General features: G+C 43.7%; 2 protein-coding genes across 2 annotated transcripts; one reads left to right on the forward strand and one right to left on the reverse strand.

Annotated features, from left to right (window-relative positions):
• Nucleotides 1-2375: 2375 nt before the first annotated feature.
• LOC142775919 (uncharacterized) lies at nucleotides 2376-5333 on the reverse strand. Its single transcript, XM_075878450.1, has 2 exons — nucleotides 3325-5333; nucleotides 2376-3241 (listed from the first exon to the last, which is right to left on the reverse strand). The coding sequence occupies exons 1-2, from the start codon at nucleotides 3583-3585 to the stop codon at nucleotides 2486-2488; spliced, it is 1017 nt and encodes a 338-aa protein (XP_075734565.1). The 5' UTR covers nucleotides 3586-5333; the 3' UTR covers nucleotides 2376-2485.
• A 6232-nt stretch (nucleotides 5334-11565) lies between these two features.
• Nucleotides 11566-19069, forward strand: LOC142775920 (uncharacterized). Its single transcript, XM_075878452.1, has 6 exons — nucleotides 11566-12884; nucleotides 14170-14356; nucleotides 14952-15281; nucleotides 15405-15482; nucleotides 17049-17559; nucleotides 18971-19069. Exons 3-5 carry the CDS (start codon nucleotides 15065-15067, stop codon nucleotides 17102-17104), a joined length of 351 nt encoding a protein of 116 aa, XP_075734567.1. The 5' UTR covers nucleotides 11566-12884; nucleotides 14170-14356; nucleotides 14952-15064; the 3' UTR covers nucleotides 17105-17559; nucleotides 18971-19069.
• The last annotated feature ends 666 nt before the right edge of the window (nucleotides 19070-19735 follow it).

The raw sequence follows: 19735 nt of genomic DNA on the forward strand, positions 1-19735 counted from the left end.
CTTTCACACATATCCATGATCATTTCGCCTGTCGGGTTGGTATACCCATCTATATCTTCTATGTGCGCATTCATGTCTCCTAGTATAATTATCTCGCACTCTCTTCCTAACTCCTGAATGTCCTTTGATATACACTCTACCACTGCCTGGTTTTCCTCTCTGGCCTTTGCTCCTGTCCACAAGTACACGAAACCAAGAAGTGTAATTTGACCTGCCACTTTCCCTTTTAGCCATAATGTTCCTTGCACTCCTGCTTGACCCTTTGCCAGTCTGTACTTTTATGAATGAATGCCCCAATAACACCCCCCTTTCTGCTGCCTTCGGTTCTATTACAATATTCCCACGCGTAGTCCGGATTGTTCGGAGGTTGTTCGATGTACCTGAGATGTGTTTCTACAAAACCGTATACCATCGGCCTCTCTTCCCTTAGCTGTTTTTCTATCTCTTCCCACTTCAGCCTGTTCCTACCACCCTGCATGTTAATATACCCTATGTCTGAATTGGCTCGGCGCTCGTGGCTACGTCTATTTATGCCCCGGACTCTACCTATCTTAGATATTGGTGCCACTTAGGAATCGTATCTGTCCATACCACCTGTCGAAGAGTCTCCCTGGTTGTTTTCTTCGTTACTAGCTATCCTGCACACCGAAGGGCTCGCTTGCCCCCCAAAAAAGCTACTGCGCGTCCTGCAAGTCGCCAACCCACCTCATGACCTAGCCGCCCATCGAAGTGAATTATGTTTCGTTGAAAACCACCCCACCTATGCACCTCTCTGTTTATATCCACCACCTCAAAGCCTTTCTCTCGACTCATCCGCCATATCTCTTGGTTTGCGTTGACAACCGCTCTTTGCAGGTTGCTATCACGCACCTCCGGTATCGTGCATATCACTGCCTGTACCTTAGGAGAAGTGGCGCGCATGTCATCGACGCCTTTCGCCAGTGTAGTTGCTAGTCCTGATGTATCTTCATTTAAGACATCGTTTAAAACACCTGAAATTATCACGAGGTTTCGCCTATCAGCTGTAGTTTTGAGTTTTGCGCTCGCTTGCCTCATGACTGCTTCAAGCTTGCGTCCTGGGAACGCCCCTACTGCAACCCTCTTGTCACCTTTTACCCTCTCTTTGATGGCTTCTGTGCATCGATTTAAATTCGAGTCCCCGGCGATTATCACATGATGTGACTTTTCAGCTGGAGCGTCCTGCACCTGGGGGCTACTTGCACCTTTGACGCCGGCTGCTTTGTCTCCTCCCAGCCCCACCACTACCTCGCTAAAGCAGGGCCTTGCGACTGTTGAACCGGCTGAACCTGTTTTTTCCAAACTTGCTTGCTCTTCCTTCTCCACCGTTCTGGTTGCCGGTTCTCTACTGTTCTTTCCGTAGGCCGCTTATTTGTTCAGCTTCGCTAGTGCTTCCTCGGCGGACTTCAGTCTTTCTCCCATTGCCCTCGTTTTCTCTTGCTCTGTCGCCAACGCAGTGTCGAGCTCGGCGATTCTCATCAGCAGCTCACTCTGGGCAACCATCATTTTCTCCATTTTTTCCTCGACCTCACATTGCTTACACTTCGCGTCAGCCTCTTCTCCATCCGCTTCTACGCTTGGGTCCACTTTCAAACCCACTCCACATCCTGAAAACTTTAGTCTTTTTAACCACGTCTTTCTGACACCAATTGTCCCTATATTTGATAATTACTAAACTCGAGCCCTGCACTACGAAAAAAAAAGGAAGTCTAGGTGCTGTGTTGAGGGCTGGCTGGTCCCGACGAAGCAGAAGAAGAAGACGGCCGACGGAGACGTACGCGACCGGCGGGGACGCCGACCAGCCCGAACACGCGGGTTGGCGCGAAGCGCCGAAGAACAACAACCGCACTCCATGGTTACCAACGTTTTTAGGTAGCTTCAGTTGGCACAGCGCGCGGCATTCCATTGGCATGGGGCGGCTTACCGCAATCGCCAACCAGGCGGTGGCGCTGCGGTAGCGTTAGGATCGATCTGGGCGCGTCGTCTGCTACTGCTACAACGGGAAAGGCGCCGACAGGAGACTACCGCAGCGGTTCATTCTTTTATTCGAGAAGCAGAAGTGAAACTTCGCTCGCATTTAACCTTTACCGAAAAAAGCTTTTTCGTTTTTTCGCAACATTATAACTAGAAACAAACAGCACGTAAGACATGACAAAAAGAAAAGGCAAACTGTACAGCGCGCTTACCTTCATTCCTGTTCGCGTTGTAGCCGGCGTTTATTTTTGGCCAGTATATGTGCAAATCACCCCAGGATCCCGTAATGCTCAGCGATATTCTAACCTTACCAGAACACGTGTTACACGGCCAAAATCCGCTGCAAAGCTTAGAAAATCAAGAACCAGCAAGGAAGCCAGAAAAAAATTGTTTTGTAATTTTTATTTGACGTCATGAAACTGAAAGCAGCAGCTGCATTATTTACAGGGACATATTTACAAGGGTTAAGTGGTCAGAGTTGTACTGCAAGCCTTCACATCAGCTTCACTTTCTTTCTAGCAGATGCGACTTTTTCTGAAGAGATGAAGCTTTTACAAGTATCTCTGGCAGCGAAATGCAGTCTTAGCACTATGTAGGAGTGAAGAAGCTCTGCCGTAGTGGTGACCTTGTGAACAGAACAGCCTACACTAGTAATGTCGCAGTCCTCAAGAGCGTCGAGGAGGCTCCAAAATGTCTCTGAGCAGAGCCGGTTCTTTTGCAGCTCATCCGAAATTTTGGCTTCGATGCCTCGAAACATACAGAAGAGCTCCCATGATGGCAATTTGAGGCTCCCGTGCTTAAATTCCCTCTCCAAAGTGAGAAATGCCTCCGGGCACTCCGCATTTTCGGACTGGATATTACGTACACAGTCAGAACACCTCTGATGCTTGAGGTAAGAGTGGACAAGATAGCCGCACAAGTAGTAAATAACACAGTCCTGTGCTGCTGGTGTGGAGTACCCATGATCAGGTGCTGTCGGTGTTTCATTCTGTGCAGTAGAAGAGATTTCTGCCAAGTTCGCACGAATAGCCTCCTGGAGTCTTTCGTGGGACGACAGTGTGTCCTTTCTTCCCCTTTTCATGCTGTCTGCAACAGTCGCAAGCACAAAAGTCTGCTCATCACTCACGTTCCCAGTGACACATGTGCTGATTGGTGTATACAGGCTCAGAAGCCTATATATGTGTGCAAAGCTGATTAGGGTAGGGTGATCCTCATCCCCTCCATAACTTCTTGTCACACCAAAAAACCTCTGAAAAAAAGGAAGACATGTTTTTTTATAAAAGCAATGTGCGCAAACATAAACGTGATAAACAAAAAGAACAAACGGCTTACCTCTAAAGGATCCTGGTTTAGTTTGCCCGTGAGCACATAACGTGCTCCTTTAGAGAGAAGATCTGTTATGAGGTCCCGTACTGATGCAAGCGTAACACGAAGCGACTCCATTGTAACTTGCGATGCAAACATCACTGTCAGGTACACAAGGATGGTCAACTCTGTGTTTCGGTTCATGAAGCTTGCCTTTGATACCAAAACATGACCACATGGCCTTGTTGGTGCTGGCACCATCACTGATAACAGCGAGGACTGTTGCATTGTGCTTGTGTAACTTCAAAATGGCTTCTAAAACAAGCCTAGCTAGCACTCTTCCAGGGGCTGCATGTCTCGTAACAAAACTTGCAATTGGTTGCACCCAGGAGTGAAATAAAGGCATAAATATGAGTACCAAAGCGTGGTCGGCTGTTGTTTCTGAGTCATGACCATCTCCATAATCAACGAAGCCATCAACCTTGTAAGTACTCTTGTTAAATGCGACAACCTCTCGCACCTTCATCTCGTCCAGTACTAGCATTCCGTAGCATTGTACTCCTGCTTTGTTCTTCATAAAGGCCCCAATACTGTCACGAGATACCTTCTTGAAGCCGAATTCGCATGGCATTCCTTTCATCATTTATCTCAGCCTTGTGGTTGTTGGAAGTGGCATGAGCTTCATTTTTGACATTAGTCTATAAGCTCTTGGGCTTGAAATTCTCAATAGAAGACAAGTCATGAGCCATTCCTGTTCATAACGCCTTCCTCGCGACGATTTCGCCTTTGCGACTTTCAATGCTGACCTAAAGGCAAGTTGCTGTGCTTGCGGAAGACTTTCCACTGCTTTTTCAACTTTGCTCGCTGAAACTTCAGACAAACAGCGTCTCAGTGTAGACACTTCTCTTCTAGCTCTTTCGCGAAACACATTGGCCTTGGTGGCCTTTTTTTTTAGGTTTTGAATTTCACGTTCAGCCTTCTGTTTTGTGCTTTTTTTAGGACGACGCTTCATTCTATCACCAAAGTTTTTTTTGTTTTGTTTTTTTTTTTTGGCATGGAGGGCACAAGTGCTCACCTGACAGCACTATGCATTTCTTGTTTTGCCATACTACCTGCCTTTTCATGGCTGCCTTTGACGATGAAATACCTGGAAACAGCTCACATTTACACCCAGGCCAAATCTTGAGCGCATCGATGTAGCGAAGAAACATTGTTAAATTCTTCTGGCTTGTTAGCAGGGTCGGAATGTTTCCATCTTTCTCGATGTAGCTGCACGGCGGGACAAGCACACCTCTTGAACTAACTTCAGTCGCCAAGTCTTGCCGGATTACAACCGCCTTTTCAATGTACACAGCGCCCCCAGACTCTTCGAGTTTGTAGAAGATAACTTGGATGGTAGAAGCCCTCACATTCCACGAATCAAATGTCGGGCTGCCCTGCACAACAGCAAGCCAGGGCGCAGTTCCTAGCGTGATAACATCGGTGCATTCATCAACATCCATGCCGTCACATGCGTCAGTTTCGTCGAAATGAATGTCACAGACGTACGTTTATGGCGTTACCTTAAAGTTCTTCCGTGGAATCGCGTTTTACCACGCCTTCAGTAAGTCAGGGTCCTTTGGGGGCTTGAAAAAATGTCGCGGTCCGGGATTTGCAGCTGCCGAAGCATACCCCGAACGACAGCCGGGCGCGCTGACACTTTACGGTATCCACTGCAAAGAGTTCATACCACTGTAGAACGTGTCCAAGCTGGACGTAGAGGCGTGATGAACGTGCAAGCGCCAGCAACACACCAAAAGCACGTGTCTGAAGCAAGCGTCACCGCCACTCACTCCTTCCCAACCGATCTCACTGGGGACCTTAATCTCAACGGAACGCCAGCGCCACCTTTCGCAACTGCGACAAAACGTCGCCGCCTCTCGAAGCGAGTTTGCAAACTGAAAAGTATCTAAAAACGTTGATAGTTACCCAACACACACTCACACACTGCTTTTATTTTACAGTCGCCGGCAAGGTTCCATTTGGCGTTGCATAAGTGGTTGCCAGACTGGAAGGGTGGTTGTTGCCAGACTGCCGCTAAATTTGGCAAAAAATTTTTCTTTTGTAGTTGTGGCTTTTTCGTAAGAGTTTGGTGCTATCCGCGGTGCATTTCTTGGCTGAAAAGTTTTCTCCTGTAGTTGTGGCTTCTCCGTAAGAGTTTGGTGCTATCCGCGGTGCATTTCTTGGCTGAAAACTTTTCTCCTGTAGTTGTGGCTTCTCCGTAAGACTTTGGTGCTATCCGCGGTGATTTTCGCGAGTGCATGAGCGACGCTGGCCGTTTTAATTAACGGAATGGACCGAGCCTAGCAGAAGTCGAGCGCGGTGCTGCCGTGCAATTAAGAGGCCGTTTCAATTTCGTTTTAATTAACGGAAGGAACCGAGCCTAGCAAAAGTCGAGCACAGGATATCGGCGAGCGATCACCTCAATTAATCGAAGGAAAAGGTCTTTCACGTTGAGACGTGCAACGACCAAGTACATCTCGAGAGAGAGAGAGAAAAAAAAAAGAGCCTTGCCTCTGTCTACCCAGCATTGTGAGTGTCCCGCGGAGCTGGGACAGCTAGCTGTTTCCTGCAACCATTGTACCTGAAATGTGGGTCTGCTCTTTTTTTTTTTTTTTCGTCGGGGCGATTGTACGTGACGACTTACTGCATCGTGGGTCACCATAATTAAGCCGAGGTCCTTGCGAATTCCCCATCACTCCGATGTCGGCGGCCGCTTCTGTGCTGTTCCCGACTGTCTGTCTGACAGAGAAGCCACAACTACAGGAGAAAAATTTTCAGCCAAGAAGTGCACCGCGGATAGCACCAAACTCTTGCAAAAAAGCCACAACTACAAAAAAAAATTCTGCCAAATTTAGCGGCAGTCTGGCAACAACCACCCCAAAGTCTGGCAACAGACTTATGCAACGCCAAATGGAACCTTGCCCAGTCGCCTTGAATTCCTAGATGCCAGAGCGGCGCTCCCTGGCATCCTCACAAGTCATTTCGAAACCGAAACCGAAAACCCAGAACACAACAATCATCCCCTCCTTAAAAAAAGTTCACCTATACACTGTTTATATTTATACATGATCGATACCAACATATTTTACAAGGTATGTACATTAGAACACATGAAAATTAAGAGCATGACACACCGAACTCACACACTACGAGTCCTGAAAATGCACTGAAAAAATGTACATTGGAAGTCCTGAAAATGCACTAAAAAATTATATACAACTCAGTACAATATAGATTTGGATGCATTGGACCTTTGCACAGAACAATAATGTTTACGAACAGTAATGAACAAGAGTTCTACGTCACGTAGTCTTCGAACCGACGCGGCTTCTTCCGCTTCCGCTTAAGGCGGGCCCTTCTGGGTGTAGAATCGGGTGTCTCTGCACCTTGTGCTCTGATGTGACACATCAAGAGCAGTAGAAGATTGTGAAGGCTCTGAACGAGCGTTAAAATTCGCGGTCTCATCAGAGCTCGCAGCATGAGCTTCGGAAGAATTTTGCCGACCGAAGTCCGGTTCAACGGTCTCAGCCGTATTTGAAGGTTCGAAGTAAATCGTAAGACTTGGTGTACTTGAACCAGCGACACTAACAGGGAACTCCTCCCCCCTTGAAGAAGAAATGCCTGTACATGGAGGCCACATGTAACAGTCTGATGCATAGTTGAAAGGTGTAGACGGAACGTGATGAGGAAGACTTTTAGGTGTTGAAGGCGAATCTGTATGAAAAATAACAAGGCGCGAAGCATTCCAGATGTTATCATCACTTAAGCGAAAAGAAGTGGGGCTAACCTGGCCCAAGACTTTGTAAGGACCACGATACTTGGTGCGCTTGCCTGGCACACGAACCTTGACTAGATCGCCAGTGCGAACTTTGGACTGCTTTGCACCTCGACGGGTGTCGACATACTTTTTCATTGCTTGTTGATGAGAAAAAACCCTGGTACGGATTTGATCACGAGAAGACACTGCTATGTTACGAGGCAAAGAGACTATGTCGAGAGCAACTCGCGGTTGCCTACCGTGAAGAAGTTGAGCAGGAGACACTCCAGTGGTGCCTTGTGGTGTGAACCTGTACGAAGCTAAACATTCAGTCAAGACTTGCCTGAGGGGACGGTGCTCTAATTGGGCCATCTGGATATGTTCCTTGAGAACGCGATTAAAGCGCTCGATTTGCCCATTTGATTGGGGATAGGAAACTGATGACCTCAAGTGCTGAATTCTTCGTTGTGAAAGAAAAGCCTCGAAATGTTGGGACTGAAACTGTGGACCATTGTCCGTAGCTATGGCATCAGGAAAACCTTCCCGGCTGCAGATTGAAGACAGAAACTCAATGACGACCTCAGAAGTAACCGCATGTGTGAAACAAAGCTCTGGCCATTTGGAATGGTAGTCAATGAGAGAAACAATGAACCGGGCATTTTGCGGAACATTATGCAAAGGACCGATGATGTCCATGCCGAGTTTCGGCCAAGGCCGATCAGGCCACTGGACTGGCTGCAACGGAGAAAAGGCAGGTTTGGAAGACTTGTCAGCTGCCTGACATATATGGCAGTTACAAACTGCGCTCGACCTGCTTGTTTAAGGCTGGCCACCAGTACCTGTCTCGGAGATTCTGTTTGGTGTGGACAATGCCTGGATGGGCCTCATGGGCAAGCTGTATTAGCTTGTTACGGAAAGAAGCAGGGGGAATCACGCGTTCATCGCGGAAAAACAAGTCCTCGACACAAGACAGTTCCTGTCGGACTGCGAAGTAAGGCAAGAATTCAGAAACAAGAGCACATTTGGAAGGCCATCCTTCACGTAAATATTTGAGAACTTGAGACAAAGTGGAATCTGCAGCTGTAGCTGCCTGAAACTCGGCTTTAGTAATGCAGGAAGTAACTAATGAAACAACTTCCTCATCCCGCTCTTCAGTAACCGGTATCTGAAGAGGAAGGCGCGACAGTGCATCAGCAACCACGTTATTAGAACCTTTACAATATTGAACACTGAAATAATAATACACGAGTTTGGCACACCAACGGGAAATGCGAATGGGGCGGCGGCCTTCAGGATCCTGCAGAAAGAAGAGCAACTAGTGCTTAGTGATCTGTACATAATGTGAAGTGCCGGCCCCACAAGTAAACATGCCATTTCTCACAGGCAAAAAGACACGCCAGAGCTTCACGCTCTCCTAATGAATATTTGCGTTCAGCAGGGGTCAATGTACGAGATGCAAAAGCGATAGTGATCAGCTGATCACCTCTGAGTTGTTGAAACACTGCTCCCAGTCCAACATCAGACGCATCCGTCGTGATGACGATGGGAAGCTTCTCATTGAAAATACTAACAGCTAGCTTTGAGGCCAGTATTGACTTAAGTCGAATGAAGCTCTGCTTCAGCTGACCAGTTAAAAGGCTGTGCTTGACGAAGTAAAGTACGCAGTGGTTCAACAACATCCCATCCTCGTCGCCATTGCTGTGTTGGGGGCTGGCTGGTCCCGACGAAGCAGAAGAAGAACACGGCCTTGGGGCATTGACAATGGCCTGAACTTTAGATTCAACAGCGGTCAAGCCGCGCGAACTGACATTATGTCCTAGAAATTGTAACTAATTTACAGAAAAAATGCACTCCCAGGTAGCACAAAACATTAAAGTAACGTTGTATTTTTGTTGCGAATGTTGAAGAAACGTTTTATGTTTTCCAACAACGTTGTCTAAACGTTTTACATGAAACATAACAGTCTTTGTTGAATGTAAAACGTTATATATATATTAGAAATACACTGTTAAAGTAACGTTGAATGTGGAACATTAGTGCAACATGCAAACAAAACACTGAATGTTATATTTCAAACATTAAAAAAATGTTAAAATTGCATAAAGAATTAACATAACAGGTAAACATTCCAGTAATGTTCATGTAGTATTTTATCATCATTATTTGCGAAAATGCCCATTAACCAAGAAATTTAATAAATTATAACTGCAGAGAAATACTTCATGATGTACAGAGAAAACATTAAATTTCATTTAAAAAATGAAATTGGTTTTTGCTAAGTGACAATTGATAATGATAGTTACAATAACATATAGTGCAGTCAAACTGTGGCTATTCTTCAATTGATGTTGCAACTATTCTATGCATGCTTATGAACTGGTTTTACTGCTTGAAATGTCATGCGCAGCTATCATTTGGTTATGTATTTGTAGTAGCTTTCAAGTTTCTCACAAATCACTGTGGTATATATTACAGTGATGTGTGAGAAACATATGCACATATGTACTTTAAAGTACATTTGTACTTTAATAGCCAAAGTACCATGGACGTCGGCATGAATGAGTTAAGTCTTGGCGAAGGAGGGGGGGGGGGGGGTGCATTGCAGTGGGGGGTGCTGGTGTGGCTTGGGCAAATGATGCTTTAAATGTGCATGCCCCTGCTGATTCCCAAGAACACTGGTGACTCACAAAAGGTTGGAAAAACAGTAACCCTATTTCTTTATTGAGGTCCCAATGCTTTACATGTGGGAGTGAGCCAAACAATTATTGTAAATAAAACAAAGATTCTAAGGCTTCGCTAAAGCTATCCAAGTTTGAATGATGGTGATGCTCTTGGAAAGACCGTTCCAGTCCTGGGTGGTCTAGCAAAGGAACGACAGAGGGTCACAGTGCAAACAAGAGGTAGGTCGACAGCCTTGTGGTAATGTGTGTGGGGTGAAGTATGATGAGCAGTTTGAAAGTTATATTCAAATGTATGCATTCGGTACTACAAGTACATTCTAGTGATTGTGCATTGCAGGTATACATTATGTACGCCTGGGTTTGTCCTTATCTAAGCAACACTAGCTGGTACAGTACGAGTAACAGTAAGGTAATTGGAACAGATTAATATAACTACACGGTTTAGGTCAAGCTCCACAGACTTCATTTGGGCTGCGTTCAAATTGCAGATGATCAATTTTGGGCCAATTCATGTTTTGTAAGCTCAAAAATTTGACTCATAGAGGGGCAAAATGCAAGTTATAATGAAAATAGCCAGAAGCTTTGTAAGTATTGTTAACTATCTTAGTTCAGAAGACGTTTAGATTCTGGTAATTCTTAAAAGACAAGAGACTTAACATAATTGAGAGACTACATCGTAGTGTGACTTCACCAGGCTTTTGCGATCCTTTAGACTTCTATCAGTGAAGCTGTTTAGGAAATCGCGAGTAGGTGGCAAAAAACTATCATTGTAACAGGTATGTGACTCTATGCAGCCTACCAGAAAACTATCATCATCATAAATGGGTATGTGTGACAGAAATTGAGAAAATTTTACTACTCGCCTCTGGTCCACTAATAATGATGAAGGCAACAGTTAGCCCAACAAATCGCTTCAAAGAAACAGCGAACCGAAGACCCCTGAGCCCCTATGAAAAAATACTAGGAAATGAGAAAGGCAACAGCAGCGGCGAGAAGACCCCGAAGCAATGGAAGGCCTGTGCTAAAGACGTGCCTATCGATTTATAAGAGGTGTGGACGCTCAGTTTCAGGGACAGCTTTTGTCTCTGGAATTTGAATAACCGTGTCGTGCCTGTGACTGTCTATGGGCTTCTTTGATCTAACAATCAACGTAAAAACAACCTAGCATCACCTAGCTAAAGCCTAGAAGCAACCATATAAGTCTTCACAATCGTCCAGTTTTGCTGTTTCAAGCCTTGAGCGACCTAGTACAAGTTTTGCCAATTCTTGTACGTCACTGCATTAGAAGCAATATAAATATTGTGTATAGTTTCTGCATCCACCAGAATCTGAGATAATTTAAGGGACTTTTATAAATAACATGACAAAACATTTCACATCTCAATAAGAATTACTGTTCCTAACAAGTATGGTAGCGTGAGCATGTAAATAATGCTCCTCATTCTGGCTTGTTTTCATTCACCGTCTCAACATCAGCAGCCAAAGCTACAGCAAAATGACAGAGGCCCATGTACAGTCGTCAGTAAGCTTAGCTTGAATGCTCCACAACATGTCCTGAAGCAGTTTGGTTGATACCAGTGCCACGCAGCTTTGAGTTTTGTTGTCGAGGTGTTACGCATGCATGCACACATACAATCCAAGCTTACCGACCTATTATCTCGGCAACAGTGCCCAGTGTTTCGCGGCTCGCCTCAGTCAAGCCAGTCCAAGACACGCTGTGGAGCGTTCGAGTTAAGCTTTCCGACAATTGTGCGGTGCAATGTCGTTTAAGAACACCAGATAGTTGAAATTCCTAAAGCTCTCTGTTACAGTGCACTCATATTCATATTGTGGTTTTGGCATGTAAATGCCCCGATGATATTATTATTAAAACTACACAAAGCCAGACATAAGGACATGACAGTGAAAGTAGTCTGGCTGTTTAAATTCCAGTGCATAAAAGAAAACAGAGCAGTAGGAACATTTAACATGAGCAGTCATGTTGTACATTCTCTGTGTGCAGTCTGCTCTTGTGCAACAATAATTCAACAAGAGCCAATACTAGATTTCACACCGTTTCTGTCATGTGCACCTTGATATTGTGTTAAATTAATGGAGATATAGCAAATCGGTCAGGATTGTAGGCACTGCGTTAATAGGATGAGGTTAGTTTCTACATTTCATCTGGAGCACAGCCCGAATGAAATTGGCCGAAAATGAGACGTCCCATGAAAAGCACTACGCTAACGTAACTCCTTAGCCAGAACAGCAACAGGGAAGCTACATATATGAGACGTAACGCAAGTGTGCCAGTAACACACCTCGTAGGCTGTACAACTGCATGCAGTCGGCCACTCGGTCAAAATAGCTGAATACTAGTCAGGAAATGTCCTGCCGAAAGTCAATCCGTGCATAGACATGACATCGCAACCAACAAAATATGGTCAACGGGCACATTCTCGTCTTCGCCGCCTCGGTGAATCATGAATGCAAGGCGTGAAGACAGCGCGCAAAGGCAGTGTGCAGCTGGGCTAGCTACCCTTGCTGGGCCGCACCACGAACTGAACCTAATTGGTAACAACGCACCAACCACCTTCCACGATCAAATCAAAAGCACAGTAGGCGAGCGCTGAGAGTCTCAAGATCTGTGAAGGCCAAACTGTGCGCCGAATGTCAGCGTCCGGTGTATACACATGTCGCAACACGAACAAATCACGAAGAAACCCTACAGTTTTGCAGATGATGCACACACACTCCATACGTTTTGAGACGATGCTCCATATCAATTTTTTTAAAACTTAAGCCACTTCACGGGTGCAGCACCGTTTTTACTTCTGTCTTTGCTCAACTAAGAAGGTAGCGCTTGTGAAAATTTACTGATGTTTAAAAAAACGTATTTTATTTAGTTGACAAAAACTTTCTATAATTATTCACAATTTGTTTTGTTTTGCAAATTTGTTTTTTGTTGCAGCACCAGCAGTTTTATTCAGATGCAGCGCTTAATTTTTCTATGTTCTGGCTCGAGTTGGCAACCATGAAAGCGTCTCTGTTTTCTTGCCGAGCGTAGACAATTGTGACGACGAGACCGGCGCGCTTTTCGTTCACGCTTGTGAAGATAGTATATGAAGGTAAGCATAAATGAGTTCATTGCACTTTAAAGCTGCTACTCTCGATGAAGTGAAACTACTGCATGCATGTAATACCAATGTCACGCGGAACCGCGCCGTGGCTGACGCAAAAGTACAGGAGGGGTCAACAGTTCGCAGGCCACGCTGCCATAGAAATACATAGGATAGTGGCCTAAGAACTTTTGACCAACCCTGTACGTCGAAACCACAATGATATAAAAACCAATTCTTCGTTTTCCGAGATAACTGCCAGATAGCGCTCATGTCTCACGTGTGACGTGACTTTATGCCCTCGTTCACCTCTGCTTCACGCTCGAGGCACTCTAACACAGTGCCTCCAGACTACCGTTCACCGATTTTCTTGCGCAGAACATCAAATAAACATTTTGTTCACTCTCTTCAGACGCAAGACTATAGTCTTTCGACGACATTTGCAGTGTATTACCCGTGCCACACGGGCATAGAAAATGACATTTGGAGGCGAAGGCCTTCAGTTCCCGAATGACATTCGTTTCGCCGGCGCTGCTACACGTCCAAAGCGAATGACATTTGACTTGATGATGTCGATCACAGCACCTTCCAAGTGAGCATTGAGTGAATAGCAATAAAAAAATTTAAGGAGCATTTACAAGCTTCATACACATCAGATAATCATCAAATGTAGAAATAAGCGTATTACGCTGTCCTACGTTTTAGTTTCTTGCTTTGTTTTACAACGTTGCAGCCGACCGTAGCAACCTAAGCCAACACTAGTCAGATCCACAGCGTAAATATACACTAAAATTGACAAGCGTTTCATTATCAATACTTTATTTTCTTCGTATAACGTTAAAAGCATCTTTTTAAGACTTTAGAGCAAATAAAAGACGGGAAATTTCAATTTTAGCTCAATACGATTTGTTTTATATACTTTCAGGTACATCACACTTCGCGAGCTGTGTCGTCGAGAGTAGGCATTTCTCAGGCAACTGAGTTCTGGCGAAGGCAGTTGGTGGCGAATGGCATTTGGATGAATGCCATTTTGTTCGCCCGTGTGGCACCGCGCGAATGGCAATAAATCTGAAGGCATTCGTGGGTAAATGCCATTTTTTCTGCCCGTGCGGCACGGGTATAACATGAAGATTCGGGGCCAATTCTTTTTTTTTTTTTTTTTGCAGTGTTTACACAGGGCTTGGTGCTACTTATAAGACTGGAACCTAATCTCATTATGCTTCTTGAGTTATTGTTATTTTAGGGCAAGTTCATGTGGGCTTACTGACCTTATAATGTTACCTAATGTTTCCAGATGTATTCAGTCATTCACTTCAAAGAAAGTGGAGACGTTGCTGCAGTGCCATCATGTTGGGTTCAGGGCAACAAGGTATTTTGGCCTCCATACAGAAATGCAACAAAAGTGACGTCGGCTATCAAAAACAAAGTTGAACCGGAAGCCTACTGAACGCAGTATTCCGGTGCTATTTTGTCAACAACAGGTAAATTTTGTTCAGCTATACTGGCTGGTATATTGGCACTGTTGGGAGGTGGTCAGTGCTATAGCTGAGAAAGCATGAGCTTTGCACAATAAATTTAGATAGCAATGCCAGTTGAAATTTTTCATTGACCATATGAATGGTTGCCTCTATGAGCCATTCTTGGAAATAGCTGCTATTAGGTTACCAGCGTCACAAATTTATTGCCTTCACTATCCCCCTTCACGGGGGTGGCGATTTGGGCTTGTTGGTATCGTAGCATGATGATTGAGTGCAGGCCAAAGACATGGACAAAAGAAGGTACATTCAAGACACCACAGTGCTATAAGCGCTGTGGTGTCTTGAATGGGCCTTCTTTTGTCCATGTCTTTAGCCTGCGCAACCATTTATTATCGCCATTCACGTTTTTGTCATTCTCTTGCATGTTAAAGTTCCTCTTCATTTAACATAAGCTGCTCCCTTCTGCTGTGTGCCAACATAATGTGAATATATTCTTCTCCGTATTCTTAATCTTTTGCCTTTTTCTGTGTTTTGTGCATGAGTTATGAAGGAAAGATTGTATGTAGAGTAACTGCACATAGTTCATATCCTTCCTCAGACAGTTACGAGGCTGCGAGGAGGCGGGAAGCCAAGGCTGAGGACCAGCTATACGGACTAACAACGGAAGATGAGGGGCGGCCTAAGAAACGAATTCGACGTCCTCCAAGGCTCATGCATGAATATTCGTCTAGTGTCAGTTCCGAAGAAAGAGAGCCGGATGCTTTGCAAGACAGTGCCATAAATAAGTTCATTAGTGGCATACCAAGATCTACAACTTCAGGACGAAGAGTAGACTCTTTCATGTCAAATCAACAGAGTTGTGCGGTCGAAGTCTCACCAGCTCCAAGTTACGAAGACCCAGCTCCGGCACCCTGCTCTCAGGCTGGAAGTAAGTCTAAGATAAATACTCTGGAAGGGCAAGGGCTTCTTCTGCGCGCTGTTTCTAGAATAAGCTCGACTGATTTAAAGTTTTAAAACTGAACTAATGGATTTTTAAAATCCTATCTTCCAGGTCGTGACCTCCCATCATTGAAGAATTTGGAAAAGAAGGCAAACACAGGAGCTCCTCAGTGCCATCACTGCGGAAATGGCAAGTAAAGTTTGACATAAACAAATGAGTGAAATGTAATCTATTGATTATAAACGGCAGGGACATATTGTTAGAATAGCTGCAAGTTGAGCTGGTTTGTATGGGTTCTTCATAGGAGTTAGGCATCTACTCGATTGAATAAAGAAGTAAAAAAAACGACACAAAAGCCAGCTAGTTGGTAGCTCCCATTTGACATTTGTGTTGTTGATTTTCTCTTCTCTTTTTGTCATGCCTCCATGTGTAACCCTTTGTAACACAGTGCCCTCTTTAGACACGTGACTTTCTTGTGCCATTTCTGTGCACTGTTAGAAAAAACAGACCTCAAACACTGAAATGATGGTAAATTAAGCATTCTTGTTGTTTAAAGTTTATTTATACCGCCTCTTGTTGAAATATTTTGCTGCACACGATTGGTTTGTGACAGCAGTACTGTGTTTGGGACAGGCAGGGTGTGTCCCAGTAGGAGTTCAAAATAATTTTACATGTTTAGGCTGGTCACTCTCACCAGATGACCATTGCATGTGATTTGAGTGGGTCGTTCGATAAGGTTTATGAAAAAACATAGAATAACTGACTTCACTATAATTACATGATTAGTTATAGTTATAAGGAGTTTTTGTGAAATATGTCAGTTTATTCTAACACTTCTGCTTACTTATATTTGGGTCCAGAACATTGGCATCAAATTATATAATTTTCTGGCAATTGTAGACAGCCTATCATAGTGCGGGTCACAAAGGAATAACTACACAACCAAACGCAATAGCCCTTGTTAGAACCATTTTCATAGCTGGTGTTTCTGCAATTTTCACATCTGCTGTCTGCCACATGCATAAGCTTATTTCTATCATACTCGGTCTTTTTAAAAATACTGAGGTTAAAAAAATTATAGATGTTGTGCTATACTCAGTGACAACTTGTCTTGGCATTGCAGCGAAAGCTCCAGAGCCAAAATTACGGGCATCCTACCGCCAGTGAATGTGGTTCCACAATAGTGCCCGTATTTTCACCATGAAATATAGATAGAAGTTCCCCCTTTATTTTCTACGAGGAGCAATTTGAGACAGGTCGTATTTCCTATCATTAGGATCGTTGTATTTAATTTATTCGTTGTGACTTCGCATTTCTGAGGGTGCAAAGAAATCCCACCTTTTTACGTGCACCTCAAACGCTAAGCGACGTCTGCATCTATACATGAACCACTGATGGTGCGCCCCCGCCACTCTCTATAGCGTTAAGAGACGCACGCCAAAACGGACTACTTCGCGTAGTGCTACATGTGCAGAAACTCCACCTCCATAGCTTTCCGTGCAGTGCCAAGAAAAGTTGTTGCTTAGTATAGCAGTTAATTTCACTCATTCTTTTCTTTTGTGTAATAGTTTACATTAATCTAGTCTAATCAAGAGCCAATTGTATCATTCGCTGTTTATTCAAGTGCAAGCATCAGCAGCCGATCTGTCAAACTTTATTTTCTTTCTTTTTCTGTGGTAATATGATGTGCCTTTCTTTTGTTCAAAAATCGACATGACGGTGCAATCATATGGTAAATTTTTTTCTTTCCATCAGTTCTTGCAAAAGTGCTCACGCAGGTTGAGCATTTAAAAATGCAGCTAGCTGCATAAAGTGCAGTTCTGACAAGAATTGAGCATCGCCTAAATCAAGACACCACAGTTGAAAATGCCATGGATTTAAATGAAATGCCCCTCTACCCTGCTACAACTGAGGAAGAATTGAGGACCCTTGAAGCTAGTCTCGAAAACCGCGTCATTTTTGCTGCACTGGTAAGTGTTGCTGTTCATTGCAGGTGCTGCAAGCTGGTTCAACAATAACATAATGTATTGCTTCAAAATTACTGACATTTCTCCGGGACTACAAGAGTATTGTGTGAATCTCTTTCAACACGTTTTCATTCAAGGTGAAAGAACTAGGCCAAATTGGAGGTTGTGACATAAGCACGACCATAAAAAAAAAGTAATGAAGAGGCTTCTTCATGACAGTGTAGCGGTACTGTACAGCTCTACTGAAAGAAAAGGCAAACGACAGGCAGCGGAGCTCAACATTGTTCGTCTTGTATTTGGTAAGGGGACGCAAATTTTTTATGTTCTGGTGTACTCATCACTGTTCGTGAAAAAAAAAATAATGGTCCTGGTTGCTATGCATATTATTTCCAGCTGCTGTACGTACAACATGCAAGGCAACAGATGCTGAGATCAGCCACGTAATTGGCGATTGGTTACGCTTTGCCAATGCAAGGCTTACTTTGTCCAAGGCAAGCAAAAACTTAAAAACTTAACGTTTATTATTTTATCATTCAGTCGAGCTATCACTCTTTTTGTCCTTGCCACCTTTAGGTTTATGGCATAACTTTTTTACAGGCCTTTCTTTGTTCTTTTGTAAGAAAGAGAAAGTGGTAATGTTTATACTAAAGCTTTTTTTTATAGTTATTCTTACTTAGAATGTTATATATATATATATATATATATATATATATATATATATATATATATATATATATATATAATATTACGAGCTCAGTTATGTTCTATTTTTTAATCAAAAGAAGAAAAAATGCAGCACATAACAACAGCTTGTGGTAATCAGTTTTATGGGAAGCAGTCTACGAGTGGTTGGGCTGGAATTTTTTGCTTTAAGTTAAACGTACAAGGTTGGTAGATGTGTTTTGGTCAGTGCAGTAGTTATGTGCACATAGGGTTCTTACTAAGCACGTTTGCTACACCAGCTTTATTTATTGCGTACAGTTGGATCCCTGGGTTGTTAGATGACAGTATTTTTCCCACGCCAAAGATACCTGATTCCTTGTCTTCAGGTTTAGATGAGACTAAGTGATGACAGGTTATACCGCTTATTTTTTTCTGTCTGGGTAGAGCGCCAGTGAAAAGCACAAATTTGGATGAAAGCAGATGGTCTGGGTTGTATGGGGGCTGCCATGCTGCTGTTGGTCATCTTGGTTAGGGAAGCTATTGAGATTACCAGCTGGTAATGGCTACAGTAATTCAGAGTTTGCCAAGTACATGCCAAACGTACTTCTTATAGCTGTAGCATCTCATGAAAGAAGCACAGCTAAAACCCTTGTATATGCCTAATGAAACAGCTTTGCCCAGAACTATATTGTGAAGCGACTAAGGTACTCGGCTGCTGACCCGCAGGTCGCGGGTTCGCATCCCGGCTGCGGCGGCTGCATTTTGGAGGCGGGAATGTTGTAGGCCCGTGTGCTCAGATTTGGGTGCACGTTGAAGAACCCCAGGTTCTCGAAATTTCCGGAGCCCTCCACTACGGCGTCTCTCATAATCATATGGTGGTTTTGGGACGTCAAGCCCTACATATCTATCTACGTGCATTAATTGTGCAGTGGGGGTGAATGGTTTTCATTGTCTTATAAGAAGCATCTGTAATGTTTATGCTGCTACTAAAGCTATTTTGTTTGTTTATTATCTGCAGTAATTCCTGAATATTCCTTGGTTTTGCAGAACAAAGTGCCGCCGCCTGCTTATTGATGACAGCCAAGCCTTGGATGAGGAATAAAGTATATAAGGGCATTATGCAATAAAGTATATTTGCAATCAAGACATGCAGTGGAGATGAGTTGATGCTGCCAAACAGCTGCAAAATGTAGGAAGTCGTTGAAACTGCTGATTAGAGTGCTTCGAGTCAGTCTGGTTCGGTCCATGCATATATATACAAGCCGCTAACACACATGCGTTCCATCAATAATTTAATGTACTTTAGAACACCCTACTGCATGTTGAAGATGTGCTTCAGCCATGATTCGCAAGTTTGTCTTTTCAGTTGAAAAGACTTCTGACATTGGGCCTGTTTTCAGCGTTGCATGAGCATAATTTACAATAATTCTTGATGTTTTTTAATTGTTACGAGAGTGTAACTTGTAACGTCCATCTTACGTTTTGCTTAACATTATGCAAACATTATCATAACGTTTTATTAATGTTTACATTATGTTTAAGATAACGTTATTTTTACGTTTATTCAGAACGTTAGCAGAACATTTAGTTTCGATGACATTAACAATATTGTTTCAACATTGAAGCTGAACGTAAAAGTAACATTATTATAACGTATTTGTGCTACTTGGGCTTGTTATTAAGTTTCATACCACATTCACTGATGCGGTTGAGAACAGTATGCAAATTAGCATCGTGCTCTTCACGAGTACGTCCCCACACCAAAATGTCATCCAAGTAACAAAGGGCGCCATTACAACCCTTAAGAATAAT

The sequence above is a fragment of the Rhipicephalus microplus genome, chromosome X, assembly GCF_043290135.1.
Source record: "Rhipicephalus microplus isolate Deutch F79 chromosome X, USDA_Rmic, whole genome shotgun sequence".
Taxonomy (NCBI): Eukaryota; Metazoa; Arthropoda; class Arachnida; order Ixodida; family Ixodidae; genus Rhipicephalus; species Rhipicephalus microplus.

Bases quoted from the DNA above. Each gene is read 5' to 3' on its own strand.
- LOC142775919 (XM_075878450.1), bottom strand. From the start codon at position 3,585: ATGCAACAGTCCTCGCTGTTATCAGTGATGGTGCCAGCACCAACAAGG. The intron at 3,242-3,324 runs GTAAGCCGTTTG...CCTTTTTTTCAG, and splicing joins TAAACCAGGATCCTTTAGAG to AGGTTTTTTGGTGTGACAAG.
- LOC142775920 (XM_075878452.1), top strand. From the start codon at position 15,065: ATGCATGAATATTCGTCTAGTGTCAGTTCCGAAGAAAGAGAGCCGGAT. The intron at 15,282-15,404 runs GTAAGTCTAAGA...CCTATCTTCCAG, and splicing joins ACCCTGCTCTCAGGCTGGAA to GTCGTGACCTCCCATCATTG. The intron at 15,483-17,048 runs GCAAGTAAAGTT...TCTTTCCATCAG, and splicing joins GTGCCATCACTGCGGAAATG to TTCTTGCAAAAGTGCTCACG.